General features: G+C 32.5%; 3 protein-coding genes across 3 annotated transcripts; 2 read left to right on the top strand and 1 right to left on the bottom strand.

The window, feature by feature from the left end:
- Positions 1-272: 272 nt before the first annotated feature.
- On the top strand, positions 273-1,061 carry LOC114311139 (uncharacterized). The gene is made up of 2 exons (XM_082909754.1): positions 273-651; positions 721-1,061. Exons 1-2 carry the CDS (start codon positions 273-275, stop codon positions 1,059-1,061), a joined length of 720 nt encoding a protein of 239 aa, XP_082765880.1.
- A 5,013-nt stretch (positions 1,062-6,074) lies between these two features.
- LOC114311138 (RING-H2 finger protein ATL56-like) lies at positions 6,075-6,410 on the bottom strand. Its single transcript, XM_028257200.2, has one exon. It carries the CDS (start codon positions 6,408-6,410, stop codon positions 6,075-6,077), a length of 336 nt encoding a protein of 111 aa, XP_028113001.1.
- Positions 6,411-12,384: 5,974 nt separating this feature from the next.
- LOC145813769 (uncharacterized) lies at positions 12,385-14,994 on the top strand. The gene is made up of 5 exons (XM_082909742.1): positions 12,385-12,711; positions 12,802-13,040; positions 13,553-13,652; positions 14,218-14,400; positions 14,518-14,994. The coding sequence occupies exons 1-5, from the start codon at positions 12,385-12,387 to the stop codon at positions 14,992-14,994; spliced, it is 1,326 nt and encodes a 441-aa protein (XP_082765868.1).
- Positions 14,995-19,928: the final 4,934 nt, after the last annotated feature.

Here is a 19,928-nt window from a genome sequence, read left to right as displayed (position 1 = left end):
GATATTATGATGGGTAGTAGCTACCCACCCATTCAAGGTATGTTCACTTATTTCAAAAGAAATTTTTGTACATGCAGGATTGGTTTCCCAATGCTCACTATGAATGTTTTAAATATAAATGTTATATTTGTGGGGTTATAAATTGTTTGAATAAAAATTCTAGTGAGTATTACCATAGTAGATTCAAAATCCCGCATTCTATGGATTTACATACAATGCAATACTTATATTCTTCTGACACATGTATTAATTTTTAACATATGCAGCTAAAAATGAACAACTTTAATCCTTTGTCCAAAATTCTTGATGATAATCGTTTGACTGGATCAAACTATGTGAACTGGAAGAGAAATTTAACAATTGTCCTCACTGCTGAAAAATTGAACCATGTCCTAACCACTGATCCACCTGCGCTTCCTGAGGCAGATGCCACTGATGAACAACATGAGGTTGTTAGGAAGTGGCATGAGGCAGATGATGTTACAAAATGCTACATATTGGCCTCAATGACCAATGTGTTGCAAAAGCAGCATGAGGGTGTTCCTACTGCAAAAGACATGATGGTTAACTTGAAAGAAATGTTTGGAGAACAAAGCAGAAGTGCATGCCAAATAGCCACGAAAGGTTTGATGTCCACTAGAATGGTGGAAGGTACTCCAGTACGGGAACATGTTCTAAAAATGATATCTTTCATTAACATACTGGAAACTTTGGGTGCAGATATTGATGGTGAAACTAAAATTGATGCGATACTTTCATCTTTACCAGATTCTTATAATCAGTTTATTTTGAATTACAATATGAATAAGATGATTGTTGCACCATCAGAGCTGCTCAATATGTTGCAAGCAGTAGAAGATCTTATTAAAAAGAGCCAACCCACTGTAATGATGGGTGAGAAGGAAAGTCCTAGAAAATTCAAGCCTAAGGGCAAGAATAATTTTAATAAGAAACCAATGGACTCCAAATTCTCTGAAAAAACACTAGGTGTTTTTAAAAAGGGCATAGATAAAAAGAAAAGCAAAGGAAATTGTTTCCATTGTGGAAAGCTTGGCCATTGAAAGAGAAACTACCGTCAGTATTTGGCAACATTGAAAAAGAACAAACCTTCAGAAAGCATGTTGAATCTGTTTGTTATTGAAACCAATTTATTGATTGGTCCTCCTAAAGCTTGGTGTGTAGACTCTGGTGCGACCTCACATATTTGCAATATGTTGCAGGGGTTCAAGGAGACCAGAAGGCTTAATGAATGGGAAATGCTAATAAAGTTAGGAACAAGTGCAACAGTTGCTGCAGTTTCCATAGGAATTTTTTATTTGGAATTATCATTTAATAGAACTCTAGTTTTAGAAGATTGTCTATTTATGTCAGACATCCGTAGAAATTTAATTTCTGTTTCAAAGTTATTTTCGTTGGGATATTGTTTTTCCTTTTCTTCAAAAGTTGTTATTAAGCACAATAATAAATTTGTGGTTTCTGGCATTTTAATCGAAGGTCTTTACTTTATTAGTTTTATTGATAATTCCATTAATTGCGTTGAGAATGATACATCCACCGGTATGTTACCCCTTAAAAGAAAAAGGGATGTTAATCAAACTTACATATGGCACTTGAAACTCGGCCATATCAATTTAGAACGTCTAAATAGATTGGTCAAGGATGGGCCTTTAGATTTTTTTTTTGAAAATTGAGCCCTATCCAATTTGTGAGCCCTGCTTGCAAGGAAAAATGTCTGAAATTCCATTTCTGGGAAAAGGAATTAGAGCCACAGAAGTTTTGGAATTAATACACACAGATGTTTGTAGTCCAATAAATCACATAGCAAGAGGTGGTTTTTACCATTTCATTACATTCACCGATGATTATTCTAGGTATGATTATTTGTACCTAATGAAACATAAGTCTGAATCCTTTGAAAAGTTCAAGGAATTTTGTAGCAACTTGGAAAAAGTATCAAAGCTCTTCGATCAAATCGTGGGGAGAATACCTTTTATATAATTTTTGAAATTATTTAAAAGAGAATCGTATTAAATACATGTGTAATTGGTTTTGAGTACAAGTGGGAGAATGTTGGCATTTGTGCCTTCAAAAACCAATTTATTGACTTTATTAATTGATTATATAAATTGCTTGGCATTTTATATTTTGCATTTTGTATGTTATTATGGGTAATGTTAAATTTAATGTTACATATGATGTGAACATAAGGTCCCTTGGGTAACATTGTAGAAAAACATGCTAATGGTTAATGAACCAAAAGCTGGGAGTTATGATTTTTCGGTGCCTCGTAAACCCAATTAATGTTCTAGGCTATGGGTGTTGATTGGGCGTCGCACCACTATGGCCTACACCTGTTTTGCTGCTATATGATAGAATGATTAACTCCATCATTGAGGTAGTGACCTTAAGCAAATAGGTGGGTGTTATGCAATAAGTACATGCACTGAACAGGATCGGTTTTAAGAACACCTATGGAATGATCACTATCAGTTTAAAAGGTAGTTCTATTACAATACACTTATTTTCCTTTGACCTGAGAGGCTTGTATAAATTAATTATCTATTCATTTAACTTTGACATTGTCAATCGGTGATGCCGAATCAAAGGCTATACACGGACATGTTGGGTTATGCGAGTGGTAATTAATTTATATAGGTGCTTAACATGGAATCCACCATTCTCAAGTGAGAAAGTATATTCAAGCAATTTTTCTTATTAACATTGGACCAAAAGAAAACCGGGCGGTTACTTTTTCGTAAAAATATTTTATACATATATATTGTAAAAATACTATTTTTGGAAAATGCTTTTAGGGTCCAATTAGAAGAAGGAAAAATTTAGAATTCGGTTACATGAGTTAGGGCTTTTGATAGTGATAAATTTGTCCATACCTAATAGCTCATGTGGAATATAGTTTGGTGGAAGGAAATTTGTAATTAATTGTAGAAAGGGCCTCACTTGTAATTCTCTACTTTTAGGGGTTTAATTGTAATGTGTTGATGGACATTATTGCAATTAGTGGAAGTTCTATATTATCTGTTTAAAAGATAATTAATGAAAAATTGGATAAGTTGTATCCTGTATATTTAAAATAAAAGATACATCTTTTATTTTATCCCCACAACTAAAAGATAGAGATCCTTAAGGATCCCACCTACATACAAACTCTATCATGTGTTGTGTATATATATCAGATGTATTTGATACAAAAATTGGCCATCAGAATTTTTAAGGTCTGTAGAAAATATATACACACAAATAAATCAAAGAGGGTGCAAGGTGAATCACTTTGGAGGCGAGACACTTGGATCGCTTGGTGAGGTATTATCAATAACTCACTTAGAGAAGGTATTTTAGATTGTGTAATCAGGTGGTGTTTCTTTGAAAAAGTGTTTTTCAAAACAAATTATTTTTCCGCAAACTTTCAATTACGATGAAATTATATGATTAAAAATGCCAAATCAATTTGATTTTTTATTTTTCAATTTTTTTTAATGAAAACTTACATACAAAATTTTACAAAATGAATTATTCCAATCGTTAGAATAACACCCATAAGTCTCATGAATCCCAATAAATCTCAAGAACACTCCTTCCCTTCTGAAAAAAAATTATGTAATATGTGAAAAAAAAAAATACATTTGAACAGAAATTATTTTGTATGATTTTTTTTAAAAAAATATTCTGCAAAGAGAATATTTTCTACATTTTGAAAGTGAAAATATTTTCTCATAAAGACTTTGAAAAATATATTTGTACTCATATAGACTAAATTTTTCATCCATCTTAAAAATTGTTTTTGGTTAATTTTCATTTTCATTGTACTACACTACACGTCAAAAATAAAAAATTATTTTCACTCTAAACAAATGGAGTTTAAATATAAAAAAGTATACTGGGCCAAACTTGGGCCGTAAGGTCCATATACATGGGGAATTCTATTTGCACCAAAAAAATTATTAAGTACATCTAATTTCTTAGTACTACTATTAAATTGTTTAAGATTATAATTTATTTGAGTGGTGATTAAGACCTCTAATAATAGAGCTCTAATAAGAGCACTAGCGACGTGGCAACCTGAAAAAAAAAAAGAAAAAAAAAAACAAAGGCGAAAACATCAAATCACATACTGGGACCCACAGATTAGAGCTCTTCTAGAGCTCACAATTTAGAGGTCTAAAGCATTTTTCAATTTATTTTCAATATATCCTTTTTTTTTTTTTTTGTCTTGAATTACCCTTTAAGATATACCTAAATAAATTGTAAGTAAAATTAGAAAACTAGAGTTTTTGCTACATTTTCTGTATCCCTTGATGGAGGACCTTTTTCGTAAAGATATTTCTAAAAAAATATCAAATTCAACATTTGCATTATTTGTTAATGCTGCAATCGCCGTATAAGCTTGGGCTGATACTAGAATGTCGTTTAAACTCAGAAAATTATTACATTGGTATGGTATATTACTTGATTGGTGTCCATCTAATAGTATTTTATAATTTAGCTTAGCTGATACGAAAATTTCATTAAAGTAAAAAATTATCACATGAGTCTAAAATATTACGTGATTATGTGCCCATTTAATGGTATTTTATAATTTGGTTCTTTCTTAATCTGTTCCATGCTATATACATTATCTAAATATTTCACCAAAACTTTTTACTTCCTATGTAGCATGATGAGTTTCACTATTTATTACCAGAATACACATAAGAAGTGAATTAAATGCGATGATAAATAAATATGACGGTAGTGTTTGATAACGTTTACGTTTTTTATTTATGTTTATGTAGAAGTCAGGAAAAAATATATATCAGCTTATTGAGGTTAACTCAAACAAGACCTATAATAGGTTCAGTCCAAACAAATATCACACCCCCATCTATATAAGGGAGGCATTCCAAAAGAGGAGGTATGTCATATCTCTCTACACTACACACCAACACTCTTCATTTTCTATACTTTCATTCTTTCGATCAAGTGACTAACTTCACTATTGGAGTGTCTCCGGCTGACAACTTCGGTCGGGTGGCGTCAATCATGCTCATCTTTGCGGATCTACAGAGAGAAAATTCATCTCTTCGTCGAATCTCTACAATCTATGTGAGAAGATTTTTCTGGTCTCACAGTTTACAAAAATTTTGTAAATTGGTTTTTGTTTATTTTTATAAAATTATAAACTACAAACGCGTTTTATTTGACAAAATGTTTGAAAATTTTTAAAAACAAAAACTAAAAAATATGTTTGTTCAGGCCTAAAATATTTATATTTATTTTTTTATTATTTATGACAATGGGATCATACACATTATAATTAAAAAAATTAATTGGAAAAAAAATTATTTGAAAAAAAAAAATTGTTAGTCAAATTTTTAAATTTCTGTTTAAAAACCAATGTAAACTCATTTTCCTCAAATTTATAAATTGGGACAACTATTTATAAATCAAAAAAATTATTAAACAAATGTTTATGATAATTTTTAAAATTTTTATAAATATAAATTAAAAATTAAAAACGAAATATTAAAAGTGGTATATGATGTAACTAAACTAATCCAAAAGGAGCTGAATTGGCTCTCTTTGTCAATTCAAATCTAATATCACCAGGATTGGATTTGCATGTTTTGATAAATTGTACTGTAAATGGTGTGATGAGCAAATAATATAAAAAATTACATCTTACATAGTGATGTTAATTAAAAAAAAATTACACATTTGATTAGATACACTCTTTCTTTAACACTAATTTAATTATGTAATTCTCACTAACGTATTGTGAAATTTCTCACCGATACACTCTTTCTTACCTTTTTGAGTTTTCAACCACACAATTCCGTTAAGCACTACATAATCAAACATAACAAGATAAAGAGTGTTTAAAGAGACAAAACATAGAACTAATAGATCTGAATCAGCATTCAGTCAATTCAAATCCTTTGTTACCCTATTGTTATTGCTTACCCCTACTATACCTTGACATAATCCTACAGGGTACTGAACATGTTTAGTTTCCGTGTTTGTGGTAGAATTGAGCACTATTGTACCACATGAGCATCAATGTTGCTTTGCAAATCGATCTACTTTGAATTCGCGCATGTTCGACAGATCGGACAATTGGGTGTCTTGATCAACCATGAATCTATGCATTGAGCATGGAAAGTGTGCTTGCAAATTGGCAACAACTTGCAAAGATCACCCTTCTTGAAACTCTCCAAACACACAACACAATCCATTTCAGGACTATTACTCTTCTCTTCCACTTTGTACTCAAAACACGGCAACTTCTTCGAATCAACCACGTCACTCCCATTATCATTAGGTTCTCTATTACAAACCTTCCAAAAAACATAAGCATGAGCAGTGATCAAAGTAGTGCCCATAAAAAGCCATAATCCAAATGTGAAAAACTCCATGATGATAGATTTTCTTCTCTCTCAATCCAAACAGCACAAGGACCTAGAAAACTAGGTTTACCATGGTCTCTTTATTGCATGTGACATTGACAATGATGAATTTTCTTTACTTTCTTAGTGATGATCTCAATATCACATATTGTGTTCTTTTCAATAAAAGACACAACTACAAGGTGAATATTCTACAAGTAGCACCAAGACCATCGATTTAAACTAAAACTATTTTATTTATTTGGGGGAAGCTAGAGGGGGGCTTAAAAAAAACCTTTTATTAATATATGAAAGTTGCATGTGTTTTATGAGGTCTAGCTACTTATAGTTAGTTGTTTCATGTGGGCTTATTCTGATTCTTGGTGTTATTATAGTATGGGCAAATTAAACTTTGCATCCTTGTATTTTACCATCAATCTCAGTTTACCCTATGATTTTTTAATTGTTTAAGTCAACCCCTATACTTCGAGTCAAGATATAAGTAAGTCCAGTAGAATAATGTTGTTTAAAAAATTGACAGAGAAACTAAAATGGAGGAATTAAAGTAAGATTTTGGTGAAAGTACATAAGTGTTAAGAATTATAGTTGAAGGACTAAAGTGAAATTTTAATAAAAGTACAAAGATGTTATGTGTAATTAATACTATCATGTGATTGTTCTTCGTAAATTTTCACAATGACGTTATGCAAATGGACCAAATTGCAACTTGACTTGCATTTTAAGAATTAACCAAGATAATCCAAAAGTTAAGAGTAAAGTGAGATTAAATTTAAAATGTAAAGGTGCAAAGTGAAAATTAACTCTCATAGTATTCGCAAATTTTTTTTGGGAAAAGATAATAATATTTTGCCCAAATTCATTTTTAATTTGTTGGGCATTATTGCTAGGATTTGTTGTCTCAATTGGATGGGAAACATGAAGATGATTTGAATCAATCATCTTGCAAAATAAGATGAATAAATTATTTATGTAAAAAATCAGATTAATAGAACATTGACAATCACATGATCAGATCATATTTTTAAAAGAAAGAAAAAATGAATGACAAATGTGATTTTAAAAATAAACTTGTCAATTTTTAAAAACAAATATAATATAATTATATGACTCAACCTCATTTTTAGATGAATTTACAACTTAAACGATTCAGATTATACACAAGGGAGAGAATGACCACAATTCCTAATTTATGGGTAAATGAATTAAAATAATGGATTTTTTTTTTTTTTTTTTGGTAGCATATAGCATTCATTTTTTTTTTTTTTTTTTTTGAACGTGGTAAAATCCATTAAGAAGACGCCAAACGGCACTTACAAAAGACTCCATGCCAAACAGATAGAGCTTACACTAATCAAAGGAAAAATGAGAAAATAAGCACACAGGTAAAGCTAAAATAGCATCAAAGACATAATCAAAACACGATCCTAACCCATACTGCAAAGCAGAAGCGATCATAAGAGATCAACACTAGGGCTAGTCAGAGACACCACAAAAGCATTCACCCCAGAGAGAGTAAGCTACCAATGAGCACACTCATGGAGTCCAAAAATACACAAACAGACTGAAAAAACAAAGAAACTAAAAAAATAAAATAAAATAAAAAAACTCAAAAGACCAAAACCGGAGCCGTCGATCTGGAGGATGGAAGCTAACAGATCTGGTAGAGGATGGCCACGGCGTGGAGATGGTGGCTTCGGCGGCAAGAGAAGGCGACGGGTGGTACAGATCTGGAGGAAGGGAGGTAGTTAGCAGAGCTGGTGGAGGATGTTCGCGGCGGGGGATGGTAGCTGCTGCGGCGAGGAAAGGCAAAGGGTTGTAGAACCGGTGGCTAGAACCTGCAGGTCGTGCTCCGGCATGAAGGAAAGGAGGAGGAAACTCAAAAAACCACCCGAAGGGGAAGAAACACCTCAAAAAGAGGGAGAGATTGGGAAGACAGAGCTCCCAAAGATTATTTTGCAGAAAATAGAAGAGAAAAATGGGGGGAGAGAGGAGGGAGGTGGCCGGAGGGAGGCCGGAACCCCCCTCCCCTCTCAAGCGGCTCACTCTGAAAAAAAAACCCTAAGAGAGAAAACTTAGAGAGAGGCAATTAAGCGTTCATATAGCATTCATTTGCTCTTCATCTTGCCAGCAAGGTGACAAACACACACTCCACCTGGGGATGCTGCTGTGAGTAAATTACAGTAGGGTTCAATGGTATCTCAATGGGAGATGTTTTTGAGTTTTTTCAATAATATGAACCGTTCACATTATAGGATTTGTTGAATAGATTATTTATACAAAAAATTAAATTGATTGAATATCTATAGTTTCGCGACAAGAGCACATTTGTTTTTTAAAAAATAAATGATTAATATGATTTTGATAATTTTTTTTTAAAACAATTAGAATTGGATCATATGGTTACTTATTTTCAATTAACTTGATTTTTTATAAGAATAATAGACTCGACGAGTCTATTATCGAAAAAATTTAAAAAAATCCTCCACCAAGACACCGTGGGACCTTGTTGTGGCAATAGTCACGACGGTATCCCAAATCAACATTAAAATTAAAGAACATAAAATAATTATGCAAAATAATGTTGATGTATCCCGCATGGGTGATGTGTAGGGGTGTAAATTGGGTCTGACTTGGGCTTGGGCCGGCTCATGAGTCAGAAAATTAGGCCTAGACCCAGGGGGTATTCGAGGGCGGGCCTAGGTGGGTTTGAACATTTTTTTAAAAAAAATTCTATTTTTTTTTACTAAAATTTTATTATTTTTCATTAAAAATAACATTGGACCTTGGGTAGGTCAGGCTTTGAGTGGGCCTTGAGAGAACTGATGGGTCGTGCTAAGCGAGGTGAGCCCACGAGCCAAACCGGATTTCAAAATGATGGTCTAGGATCAGGCCTAAGATTGGGCCTGAGCCCGAGCCTAAGCGAGCCGGGCCCACCCCGGACCGTTGGCAAACTTTAGGCCGTCCACGGACCGCAGGCGACTTTTACACCCTAGTGATGTGCAGTAGCTTATCAAAATTTCAAAAATCCCACTTATTATAATAATATTAATTAAAAATATTTTCAAATTATATGAATTCGTCCTCAATATTTTTTTTAAAAAAAATTAATAATAATATTGTATGTTGTAATAAATAATTTTTTGGGTAAATTATAATAACCTTCTTTGATATTTAGAAAAAAAATACGATAAGTCCTATAAATTTGACATAATTAGATTAAGCTCTTTTAAAATTTTATTTCACATAACACTTAATTTCCGTTCCATCAGAAATTTGTTAATCATTTGGATCCAAAATTGATGCTGCTATCTTTTTACATTGAAATGTATATTGTACACTATTTATCTTTGTGTCTTTATACTATTTGCGCCGGTTTCAGTTTCTTTAGACTTAGGTCTTGTTTGGCAAGTGAATTTTTTAGGCGAAAAGTTAAAAAGTCACTAAAAAAATCAAAAAGTCAACAACCTATACCAAAAAGTCAAAGATTTTCTTTTCTATCTACTTTTTGCAAATCTTTTCGTAAAAAATCAAAAAGTCATCCCAAACTTACTAATTTTTTTTACATCATATTTTAGCCAAAAAGTCAAATAGTTACTAAAAAAGTATGTTCCCAAACGAGCCGGGAGAGTAACTATTTTAGTCAAAAAATCACTATAAATGGTCACATTATTCTTTCTATTTTTCTGCACATCTTTTCGTAAAAAGTTAAAAAGTTATTAAAATAATTTTAAAAAAAATTATGTAATTATGTTAAAACTGTGAGATTTAGGCTCTGTTTGGTTGTGAACTGAAATCAATTTTCAACACGTGGGCTCGCGTATGACGTTTGGATACGATGTTCAAAAATTGATTCCGCGTGTTAATCCAAATTACATTTTGAAAATCTGTTTGGTAGCAAATATCTCCCTTTCAACGTTTCTGCCTTCTTCATCATCTCCCAACTTTCACGTGAACCTCATCTACACCTGTCCTTCAGATTCATCACGGGTGGCTTCTCTGTGTTCAGATTCATCACAGATGAGTTTCAGAGAGTTTCAGAAGTCAGACTCATTTTATAAATAATGAATCTACCCAACCCGCTCCGTACTCGTATCATATTTCACAAATCAACTGAGTTACGATTTGTGCGTTGCGGACGATTCTTATTACGGGCAACCAAACAACGACGACTGCGAGGTGAAATTACTCACAAAATTATTTACATATTTTGTTATAGGGAAATTATTTGAGAAATTCATTCTATTTTTTTTTCAGGTCAAATTTATCAAATTTATTGTCGAATTCGACGAGCAAACAGTAGCATGTTCAATCAGTATACACATTCCATCACCGGCGATAATTATTCAACTCCCACTAATCTGGTAAATAAATCCTTCATCCTTCATCTGTTATCTAAAAGTGATTTCAAATGAGTCGATCAACTGTTTCAACTTTTTGTTCTTCAAGAATAGTGTAAATCATTCATCTGTTATGTATAAATGAATTCGGGGAAGTTGAAATCAATTCGTAAATGGTTTATCAGAATTTGGTATGTCGTATTTTCCATTTCAGATCGGTTGTTATTTGAAATTATGAACGGTTTGAACCTTTCTTCTATCAAAGGCATAGTGGCAGTGCCTAGGACACCCGACCGGTCGTCCCCCGGGCGGCCGGTCGACCACCCGGTCTTCCCACCTCTCTTCCGGTTTTGTCTTCCACTTTCCATTCCTGAATGGTTTGAACCACCGGTCCTCCCTGAACTGTTTGAACCCACCGGCTTTTTTACTATTTTTTTTCCTTAATTTCAATTAACAACCAATACTGATTTGTTTTGAATTCAAATCAATATAACACAATGTTAAACACATTGTTAAACATTGAATGTTAACTGAATTTTTTTTGTAAAACATTGTTAACTGAATGTTAACATTGTGTTTTTTTTAATTCAGATTTTTTTTTTACATTGTTAACAACCAATACTAATTTTTTTTTTATCTGATTGTTAATTAAAAAAAAATTACTGATTTCTTTCCTACTATTTAAACACAATGTTAACTGAATTTTGAGGCTTTGAGAGCAAAGACACCCCAATGTTAACTGAATTTTGAGGCTTTGAGAACAAAGACACCCCTAGCGCTGGCACATACGGTTAAAATCAGGGATAGCTACTGTTGCATTACCATTTAGACATATATATGTCTATATTTATTTATTTATATGGTAAATAAGACTTATAGAAAATATAGTAAAGTTTTTAATTTTTATAGCATTTCATTTTTTATTAATAATTTATCATTCATATGAATATGAATTAAAAAAAATAATAATGTTATCTTTTTTACATTAAAATATTTTTTATTTTGATCTTATTAAAAGATAAGTCAATATACTTATGTTAAAATTAATTATATTTTTTCATAATTTTTCAACAGATTAGAATATTTATGTATGTATTTTAATTTTTTATTATTTTGAGTCATATTTTAATTTATAGAAATAAATAAATAAAATGTTCATACCATACTTTTTTTTTGATCGAGTTCATACCATACTTTACTCTCCTTTTCTTTCTATTGGCTGAAATTACATTTTGTAGAATTAAAAAAAAAAGGTTTAGCGAAATTTTTTTTATGCAAAACTTTTTTTGATAAAACAAAAAAATGTTTTTTCCATGACTACAAGGGTCGTTTGGGACACAGGAAAAAAAGTTGGTTTTGGGTTTATAAAAGTCGAATTTTTTTTTTTTTATTTGTGGTTATATTTCTGCTATCTGAATGTTTTTTTTTTTTTTGGTGATTATATTTCTGCTATTTAAATTCAATTAATCTGCTACGTACTTTTTTCCTTGAAATAAAATAATCTGTTCTTTTTCCTTTATCTGTGTTCTCCTTCAAATCATTTTGCACTGTTATTGTTGTATATCCATCGCAGTGTTCGTTAAAATACTCTGTTCTGCTTGTATATTCATCCCAAACTAGTTTAAATATAATTTGTATATTTATAGATGGATGAAAATAATTCCGATGACAATGAGAACACCAAAATGTGGACACGCAGAATTGAAACGAAATTAATAAATATGTTGAGAGATGAGGTTAGAAACAATCAAACAACGGGCCGTACTACTTCGTGGACAATTAGGCATTGGAATCATTATGCAAATCAGTTGCACAACGTATATGGATTTCGATATACAGGTGTTAAGGTGCGCCAAAAATATCAGTGCTTGAAAGCTTATTACCAGACATTCAAGCGACTCCAGGCACAGACTGGTCTGGGATGGGATCCTATTATAGGCACTGTTGTTGCACCCGATGAATTTTGGAATAAGGTTTTCCATTAATCTGTACTATTTTCTAATTTTATTTTAAACGTTTCATGATATATACAATGCTTAATTCTTGTTTTGTACTTGTTGTAGGCTAGCAGAAATGTGAAGAAGTTTAGGACAAAAGGGTTTGAATATTTTCAGGAAATGGCAGAGATTGTTGAAAATTGTTGTGCTACAGGGACCCTGTCTCGTGCATCCACACAAGGACCCCTTGACTCAGAAGAAGAAGACGACATGTTAAATAAATTTTGGAACGCTGATGCTGGTGGGAGTAACGCTGGTGGGAGTAATTCTGCTGAGGCCATTCCTGTTGACTTATTTGGGGATGAGTATATAGATCCAGTAAAGGGTAAAAGTCACAAGAGGGGCCCTTGATGCATGTCAAGATGCATTGCTTGAGCTTGGGGACATACCACCGTTGCAGTACGTTAGGGCACTGACACTGTTCAAGGATAAGGAATGGCGAAGGTTTTTCATGCGCACTCCTACCCATTTGCGCCTAGCCATGATCCTCGCTTTGCAGTGAACTGAGACGTTCTGTTTTGCTTGTGTTAGCAAATCTTCTTGGCTGAACTGTTTGATCATTTCATTATTCCTGATTTGGTTTTAATTCTTATTTTTTTCATTCCATCATATCCTCTTTCCTTTTCTATGTTCGTATGTTTTTTTTTTTTTTTAACTTTTAAGTGTTTTCTGTTATATTAAAACTATGGAAGTTATTATAATATGACCATGTGTTAAATAAATTTTGTTATCCTCTGAATTTTACTGTTTCACCAATAACGCTAACTGTTACTGCATGAATAACATATTTTATAATTATGCTTTTACTGTGATGTAGACAAAGGCATATGTCATCCGACAGAGAAAACAATACAATGGAGCTCTTATCAGAGGAGGATGAGGTTGTTGATGATTTTATGGATTTGTTCATGATTGCTGTAATGCATGACCATATGAACGCGTCAAGTAGTCGCCGACCGCAGGGAACGTGTCCATTCAGAGGTGATGATTACATCTTCGGCCTATTAAATGGCCATCCAGAAACAATGATGAACGTTATGCGAATGGATGCACAAACATTCATTTTATTGAAAGACACTTTACTCCATAATGGCTTTATCGATACTGAACATATGCATATAAGTGTGGAGGAATCGTTTGGAATTTTTTTATACACTTTTGCACAAAATGATCACCATCGAATAATGGCAGATAGATTTCAACACTCAACGGAAACAATTTGTCGGCACATAAAAATTGTTATGCGGGCATTGTGCAAGCTTTCATCATCGGTTATCAAACCACGTAACCTAGAGGACATCCCGGAAAAAATTTTAAATGACAGGCGATTTTTTCCCTGGTTCAAGGTACGAACAGCGTGACTGTCCTGTAAATTTGTTCATATCCATAAGGGTTAATAAATATTATTATTTTTTAATTATGAAAGTAAAATCAATCAGTTTGTTTCGCTTTTAATATCAAAGTCTGATATCTGTCAATTAGGATTGTGTCGGTGCTATCGATGGCACATTGGTGGATGCATGGGTCCCTGCTTCAAGACAACATACATTCCACGGTCGGAAAGCAACGGTATCGCAAAATGTACTCGCAGCTTGCAACTTCGATATGTTGTTCACATTTATTAATTCTGGATGGGAAGGTAGCGCTCACGACAACGCTATTCTGGTTGACTCTATTACACGAGTTGATCTACAGTTCCCACACCCACCCAATGGTGACTGTCCCTGAACAACATACTGTACACTTTTTTCCTTGTCTATTTTTATACATATCAATTGACAGAACTGTGGCAAGTACTATTTAGTTGATGTTGGTTTCACGAACATGCCTGGATTTCTTGCTCCATTTCGGTCTCAACGATATCACTTGCAAGAGTTTCGTGGCCATCGTTATGTAGGACCTAAGGAATTTTTTAACCATCGACATTCGTCATTACGCAACGTCATAGAAAGAACATTTGGTGTTTTGAAGAAGCGCTTCCCAATATTGCGGTCCATGCCAAATTACAAGTCTACACGGCAAGGACCTCTCGTGATTGCATGTTGTGTAGTGCACAATTGGATCCGTTTGCATGCAGTTATGGATCCATTCTTTATGGAAGCTGATAATGAAATGGCCGCAGAAGCAGAAGCAGACAGGCTTCTTGGAGACCAACCTGACTACGTTGACATGTCACAACATGGGTTAACGTCCCAATCGAACGTTAGGGATGCAATTGCTACTGCTATGTGGCAAAATCATGTTCACCATGGGCACTGAAGATAATGGTGGCATGGCATTGTCATTGGGTTCTTCCTCATCAGGTATTGGTTCATTTTGAAGATTAAGAGAGCCCATCAACGTGTCAGAACCACCAACTCGGGTCAGTGTATATTCAGAAATTGGTGAAGTGATTCTGATCCATACTTCATCTTCAAGGTTCACATCATGGGCTTTGAAAATTATGGTTAGTAAAGCTCCAAAAGGTAGGGACCGGCCACTCAGAGTATCCAATTTTGCAACCATCATTTCTTTTAGTAATATAAAGCATAAATCTAATTTTTGTCTAATTTCAAAACAATATAACAAGTAAACTTGAAAACATGAAACAGTATTATAATGTCCTTTTTTGGGGTGACATTTTCAACTATCCATCGATGGAGAATACGAAGGTGAGGTTTTAAATGGCTGACTTTTAAATTAGTGCCGCTAAATCGATTGTCACAAATTGTGGTATAAATCTGAGTGACATCATCAACAATTTTTTCTAAGGCAGACTCATTTTGAAAATAACATTGTAAATCTCCTGTTTCGACTCCAATAATTTGTGCAAAACGACGCAGAGAGAGTGTGATTCTTTTCCCCTTAACATAAGAGGTAAGACTTCACGGTTCATTTTGTTGGTCACCCGCTGTCAAGTGAACATAAAACAATTGTACAAGACAGGGATATATCTTACTTCGTAAATTATTTAATGGTAACCATCCCATTGTATTTAATTTGCCAAGTAAGAGTGAATCATATTGAGAAGGTAGTTTTACTTTTCTCCCCGTAACAATTGGTCGACGAATGAAATGTTCATAGGCTTGTTCATAATGATATGTTGCAAAATCATTAGTTGGATAGCCATCATCTTGTTGCTATGGTGGTGGTACAGGGTTTGACGATTCACCAAGTTCGGGTCTAGTTCGTTTTGTTCTTGGCATGATTGTTCTTGGCATGATGACTGTAAAAGTGAAAGAAAAATGTATATTAAAATATACGAGAGGTAAGAAAAATGTATGAAAAATATATCAAACATTAGTATCTTTTTATGCATACAAACTTATTTTTATGAAAAAAATAAATATAAAAAAATTTGGTGACAAAATTTAATTAGGCAGATTCCAAAGAAACAGATTTGTATAAAATAAAAAAAAAATCATAGGGAATAATATTTGTCATTGGGGTTTGATTCATAGAGTTTATTAGAACTTAGAAACTGATAATTAGAAAAATAAATGATAGTGCGAAAAAATTATAACAGATATCAGAAAATATAACAAATGAAAATGGAACAGATTTATGAAAATGGAACAGAAATGAAAAGTGACTGGGCCGGGATGACCGGACGGAAGTCCCACGGGATGACCGGCCGGTAGACCGGCGGGATGACTGGCCGGTCGTCCTCCCCTTGTCCTTCAGTGAAGCTAATTTCTGAAGCTCGTGTCTGAATTTCTGAAGCTCATGTTTGAACCAAATATGAAGATGAACTGGCATCAAAATCTCACCTGTAAATTATGGAAGTGCAGAAGGAGGACCTAACCAGATAGTGGATATCTTCTATTTGTCTAATTTAATTCTGTGATGTAACTGGAGAAGGTGCTTCCGAGAAGGTGAAGTTGGTGCGGTAAATAGAATGAGATTCAGATTTAATAGGAAGGGTGAGGTTCAGAAGGGTGAGGTCCAGAAGGGTGAGGTTCATATAATTGTAGGAATTTTTTTTTTTTTTAACTTTTTATTTGTTAAATATAATATTATTACTTTTTTCAAATCAATATCACATGCGTCCTTTGCTTTTTCTTTCCCCCACTGTTAGAACACAGCTATTATATAATAGGGAGTAGGTATTAAGTAAGTGAAATTACGATCTTACCCTTTGTATTTTGTTTTATATCATCACTTCTCATTTAAGTCCAGAGGGGCATAATGGTTATTTCGTATGTCAATTCCTACAATTATATGAGCTCTTCGTGGACAATAATAGAGTGCATTTCTGTTACACATCTGTACTAAATTACAAAAAATGTAATAAATGAAAAATAAATTGATAATGTTTTGTAAGATTTATATTATGATTTGTATTTTAAAATATGAAAGTTAGTATATTTATCCCTTCTTTATTAATATGTATTTTCAAAAGTTGTTGACTTTAACAAAATGTTAGAAAAAAATTAAAAACGTATTTTATAAATGAATTGATAGAAAAATTAATTGGCAGAAAAAATTGGCATCGGTTTATTTTAAAATGAAAAAATTATTTCGAAATCACAATTATTCAAAAAAATTACTAAAAAAAAATAATTGACAAAAAAAATCAGTGTTTAATTTCAGTATTTTAAAAATAGTTTAGTTATTATTGTTGATAAAAAAATATAGATATCGATATCGATATATGAGTTGTGTGTTTGATAATAAATTATTGGTTGAATTAAGTTTTGAAAATTACTTTCAAAACACATCACCAAACAAATTTTCACCTTTCACATGTCACATCAAACTTTCAAAACATAATTCAAAATACATCTTCAAAACACAATTCAAAACTCTATTTAAAAATCATAACCAAACAAATTTTCTATACTCAAATCATAATTCTACAATCCATAAACTCAAAATACAATTTATACTCTAAAATCACATTTACAAAACACAACCAAACGTAGGCTTATTATTTTTTTTTCAAACCTCAAGAAAGGTCAGTGTAATTTACCCAAGTAGTTTTATTTTTTAATACACCTTATGTTTAGAATCATATGTGATAAGTCTGTTTATTTATTTATTTCATGTTAATTAACCTATAAAATTTGCAAGAAGATCTAGAAATTGGTCTGGTGGTTTGAAGCAGTTCAGCACCAAGCATCATGTTTAAATTTGAGTTGGCTTTGTTTGGCATGTGATTTGTTAAAAAGTTATCAAGAGGTTGTTTGGCATAATCTTTTTTTAGTATATTATTTTATTTTATTTGAGTCACATCATTTCTTGTTTAAATTATATCACCTCTCTACCATTTTATATATCTTTTTATAAAAAATTAAAAAATATACTTATTTAAATTATTCCATACAACCCTGAAAAATGTCAAACAATCATAAAACAAAATTTAAAAATTTCTCCTTATTCATTTATTTGGCACGTTTATTTATAAAAAAAAATTAAATTTTTTTTTGAATAATTTAATTTTTTTACTTCATATTTTTATCAAAATTGGGAAGTGATTTGTAAATCAACCATAATATTTTGAATACTTTTCTTGGTTAGAGTTTTTCAAAAATATTTTTTAGAAAATTTTATTTTCTTATTTTTCGTATTTTTTTTTATTTTTAATGAATTTTTTTAATATTTTAAGCAATTTTTTTTTTAATTTTTAGACCTACCAAACATAAATATACCTAAAAAGTAAAAAAATTCTGAAATTTTTTTTTTAAAAATTCACCAAATACCAAAAATATATAATAAAAAAATACAAGAATTCAGTACATTTTTTGTATTTTTATGTATTTATTAATTTTTAAAATATTTTTTCACAAATTTTTAACCTTTTAGATACATCTAAGTAAGGTGCATCTAAAAAAGTAAAAAAAAATGTATAAAATTTTAAAAATATTCACTAAAAACAAAAAAACGCGAAAAATTAAAAATTCAATTTTAAAAAAATTTAATTTAAAAAATTCAAACAAAACACACCGAATATTCTCTTTTTTTAATTATATTTTTTGGTAAAAGATTAAAAAAATAAAAATCAAGAGTCAACGATCTTAAATTGGTGTGAGGGGGGCCCACAAGGACAACACTTTGCAATGGCCCTGTTTGGTGTAGCTGTTAAAATAGCTTATAGATTATACCTTAACAGATTATAGATTATAACTTTAATCAGAAGTTGTTAATCTGTTTGGTGTAGCTGTTGGATTATAGATTTAAGTTGCTAAGTAGTATTTGTTAAATAAGCTGTGAAATAACTTTTTCAATTAATTTTTATTTTTTGTTTGTCTACATTTCTCATAAAAAATAATAATAATAATCTATAGTCCATTTGAATCTTTTTCTATTTTTAAAAAAATAAAAAATAAAAAAATTTAAGAGTATAACCATAAATTAACATGTCCATAGCAGAAGCTGATAATCAGAAGCAAGGGGTGAGCAGCTTCTCAGAATCAGCTTTTTTGAGTTAAAATAAGCTATTAGAATCAGAAGCTGTTTGAAATAAGTTTAACCAAACAGTCCAAAATAACTTTTTCAAAGCTAAAAGCCATAAGTTGGCTCTGAAAAGCTGAAACAAACACCCCATTATGTCCGAAGTGAGGTTTTTGTTGCGTTGTTTGTCTTGTTTTTTTTTTATCAGGTTTTTTTTTTTTTTGTCTTCCGTGTTTGAAATAAATATTAAGGGTGTGTTTGGTAACGTTTACGTTTTCAGATTATATTTATAAAAATTTTATAAACCGGTTTTTGTTTATTTTTTGTTTATTTTTAGAAAAACATAAACTACAAACGCGTTTGGTAATTGACAAAATGTTTTAAAAAATTTAAAAATATAAAAAAGAGTGAGAAATGGCAAGTGGCGACAAGTGGCGGCAAGTGGCGGCGGAAGACGGTGGTGGAAAGTAGTGACGATGGGTGGTGGGTAGCTGGTGGTGATGGGTGGGTGGGTGACAGTGGCGGGTGGTGGTGGTGGTGGTGGGTGGGTGGGTGGGTGACAGTGGCAGGTGGTGGCTAATGGGTGATGGTGGTGGCTAATGGGTGGTGGTGGAGGTGGGTGGCGGATGGCGGGTGGTGGCGGGTGGTCGTGGTGAGTGGGTGGGTGACAGTGGCGAGTGGGTGGTGGCGGGTGGTGGGTGGTGGTGGCGGCAAGTGGGTGGCGGATGGCGGGTGGTGGTGGGTGGTGATGGTGGGTGGGTGGGTAACGGTGGGGGGTGATGGGTGGTAGCGAGTGGGTGGTGGTGGTGGTGGCAGCGGGT

This window comes from Camellia sinensis, chromosome 2, assembly GCF_055761805.1.
Source record: "Camellia sinensis isolate YWXY chromosome 2, ASM5576180v1, whole genome shotgun sequence".
NCBI classification, from domain to species: Eukaryota; Viridiplantae; Streptophyta; class Magnoliopsida; order Ericales; family Theaceae; genus Camellia; species Camellia sinensis.
Note: the sequence above shows the minus strand (reverse complement) of the source record. Positions and strands in the feature narration are given on the sequence as shown.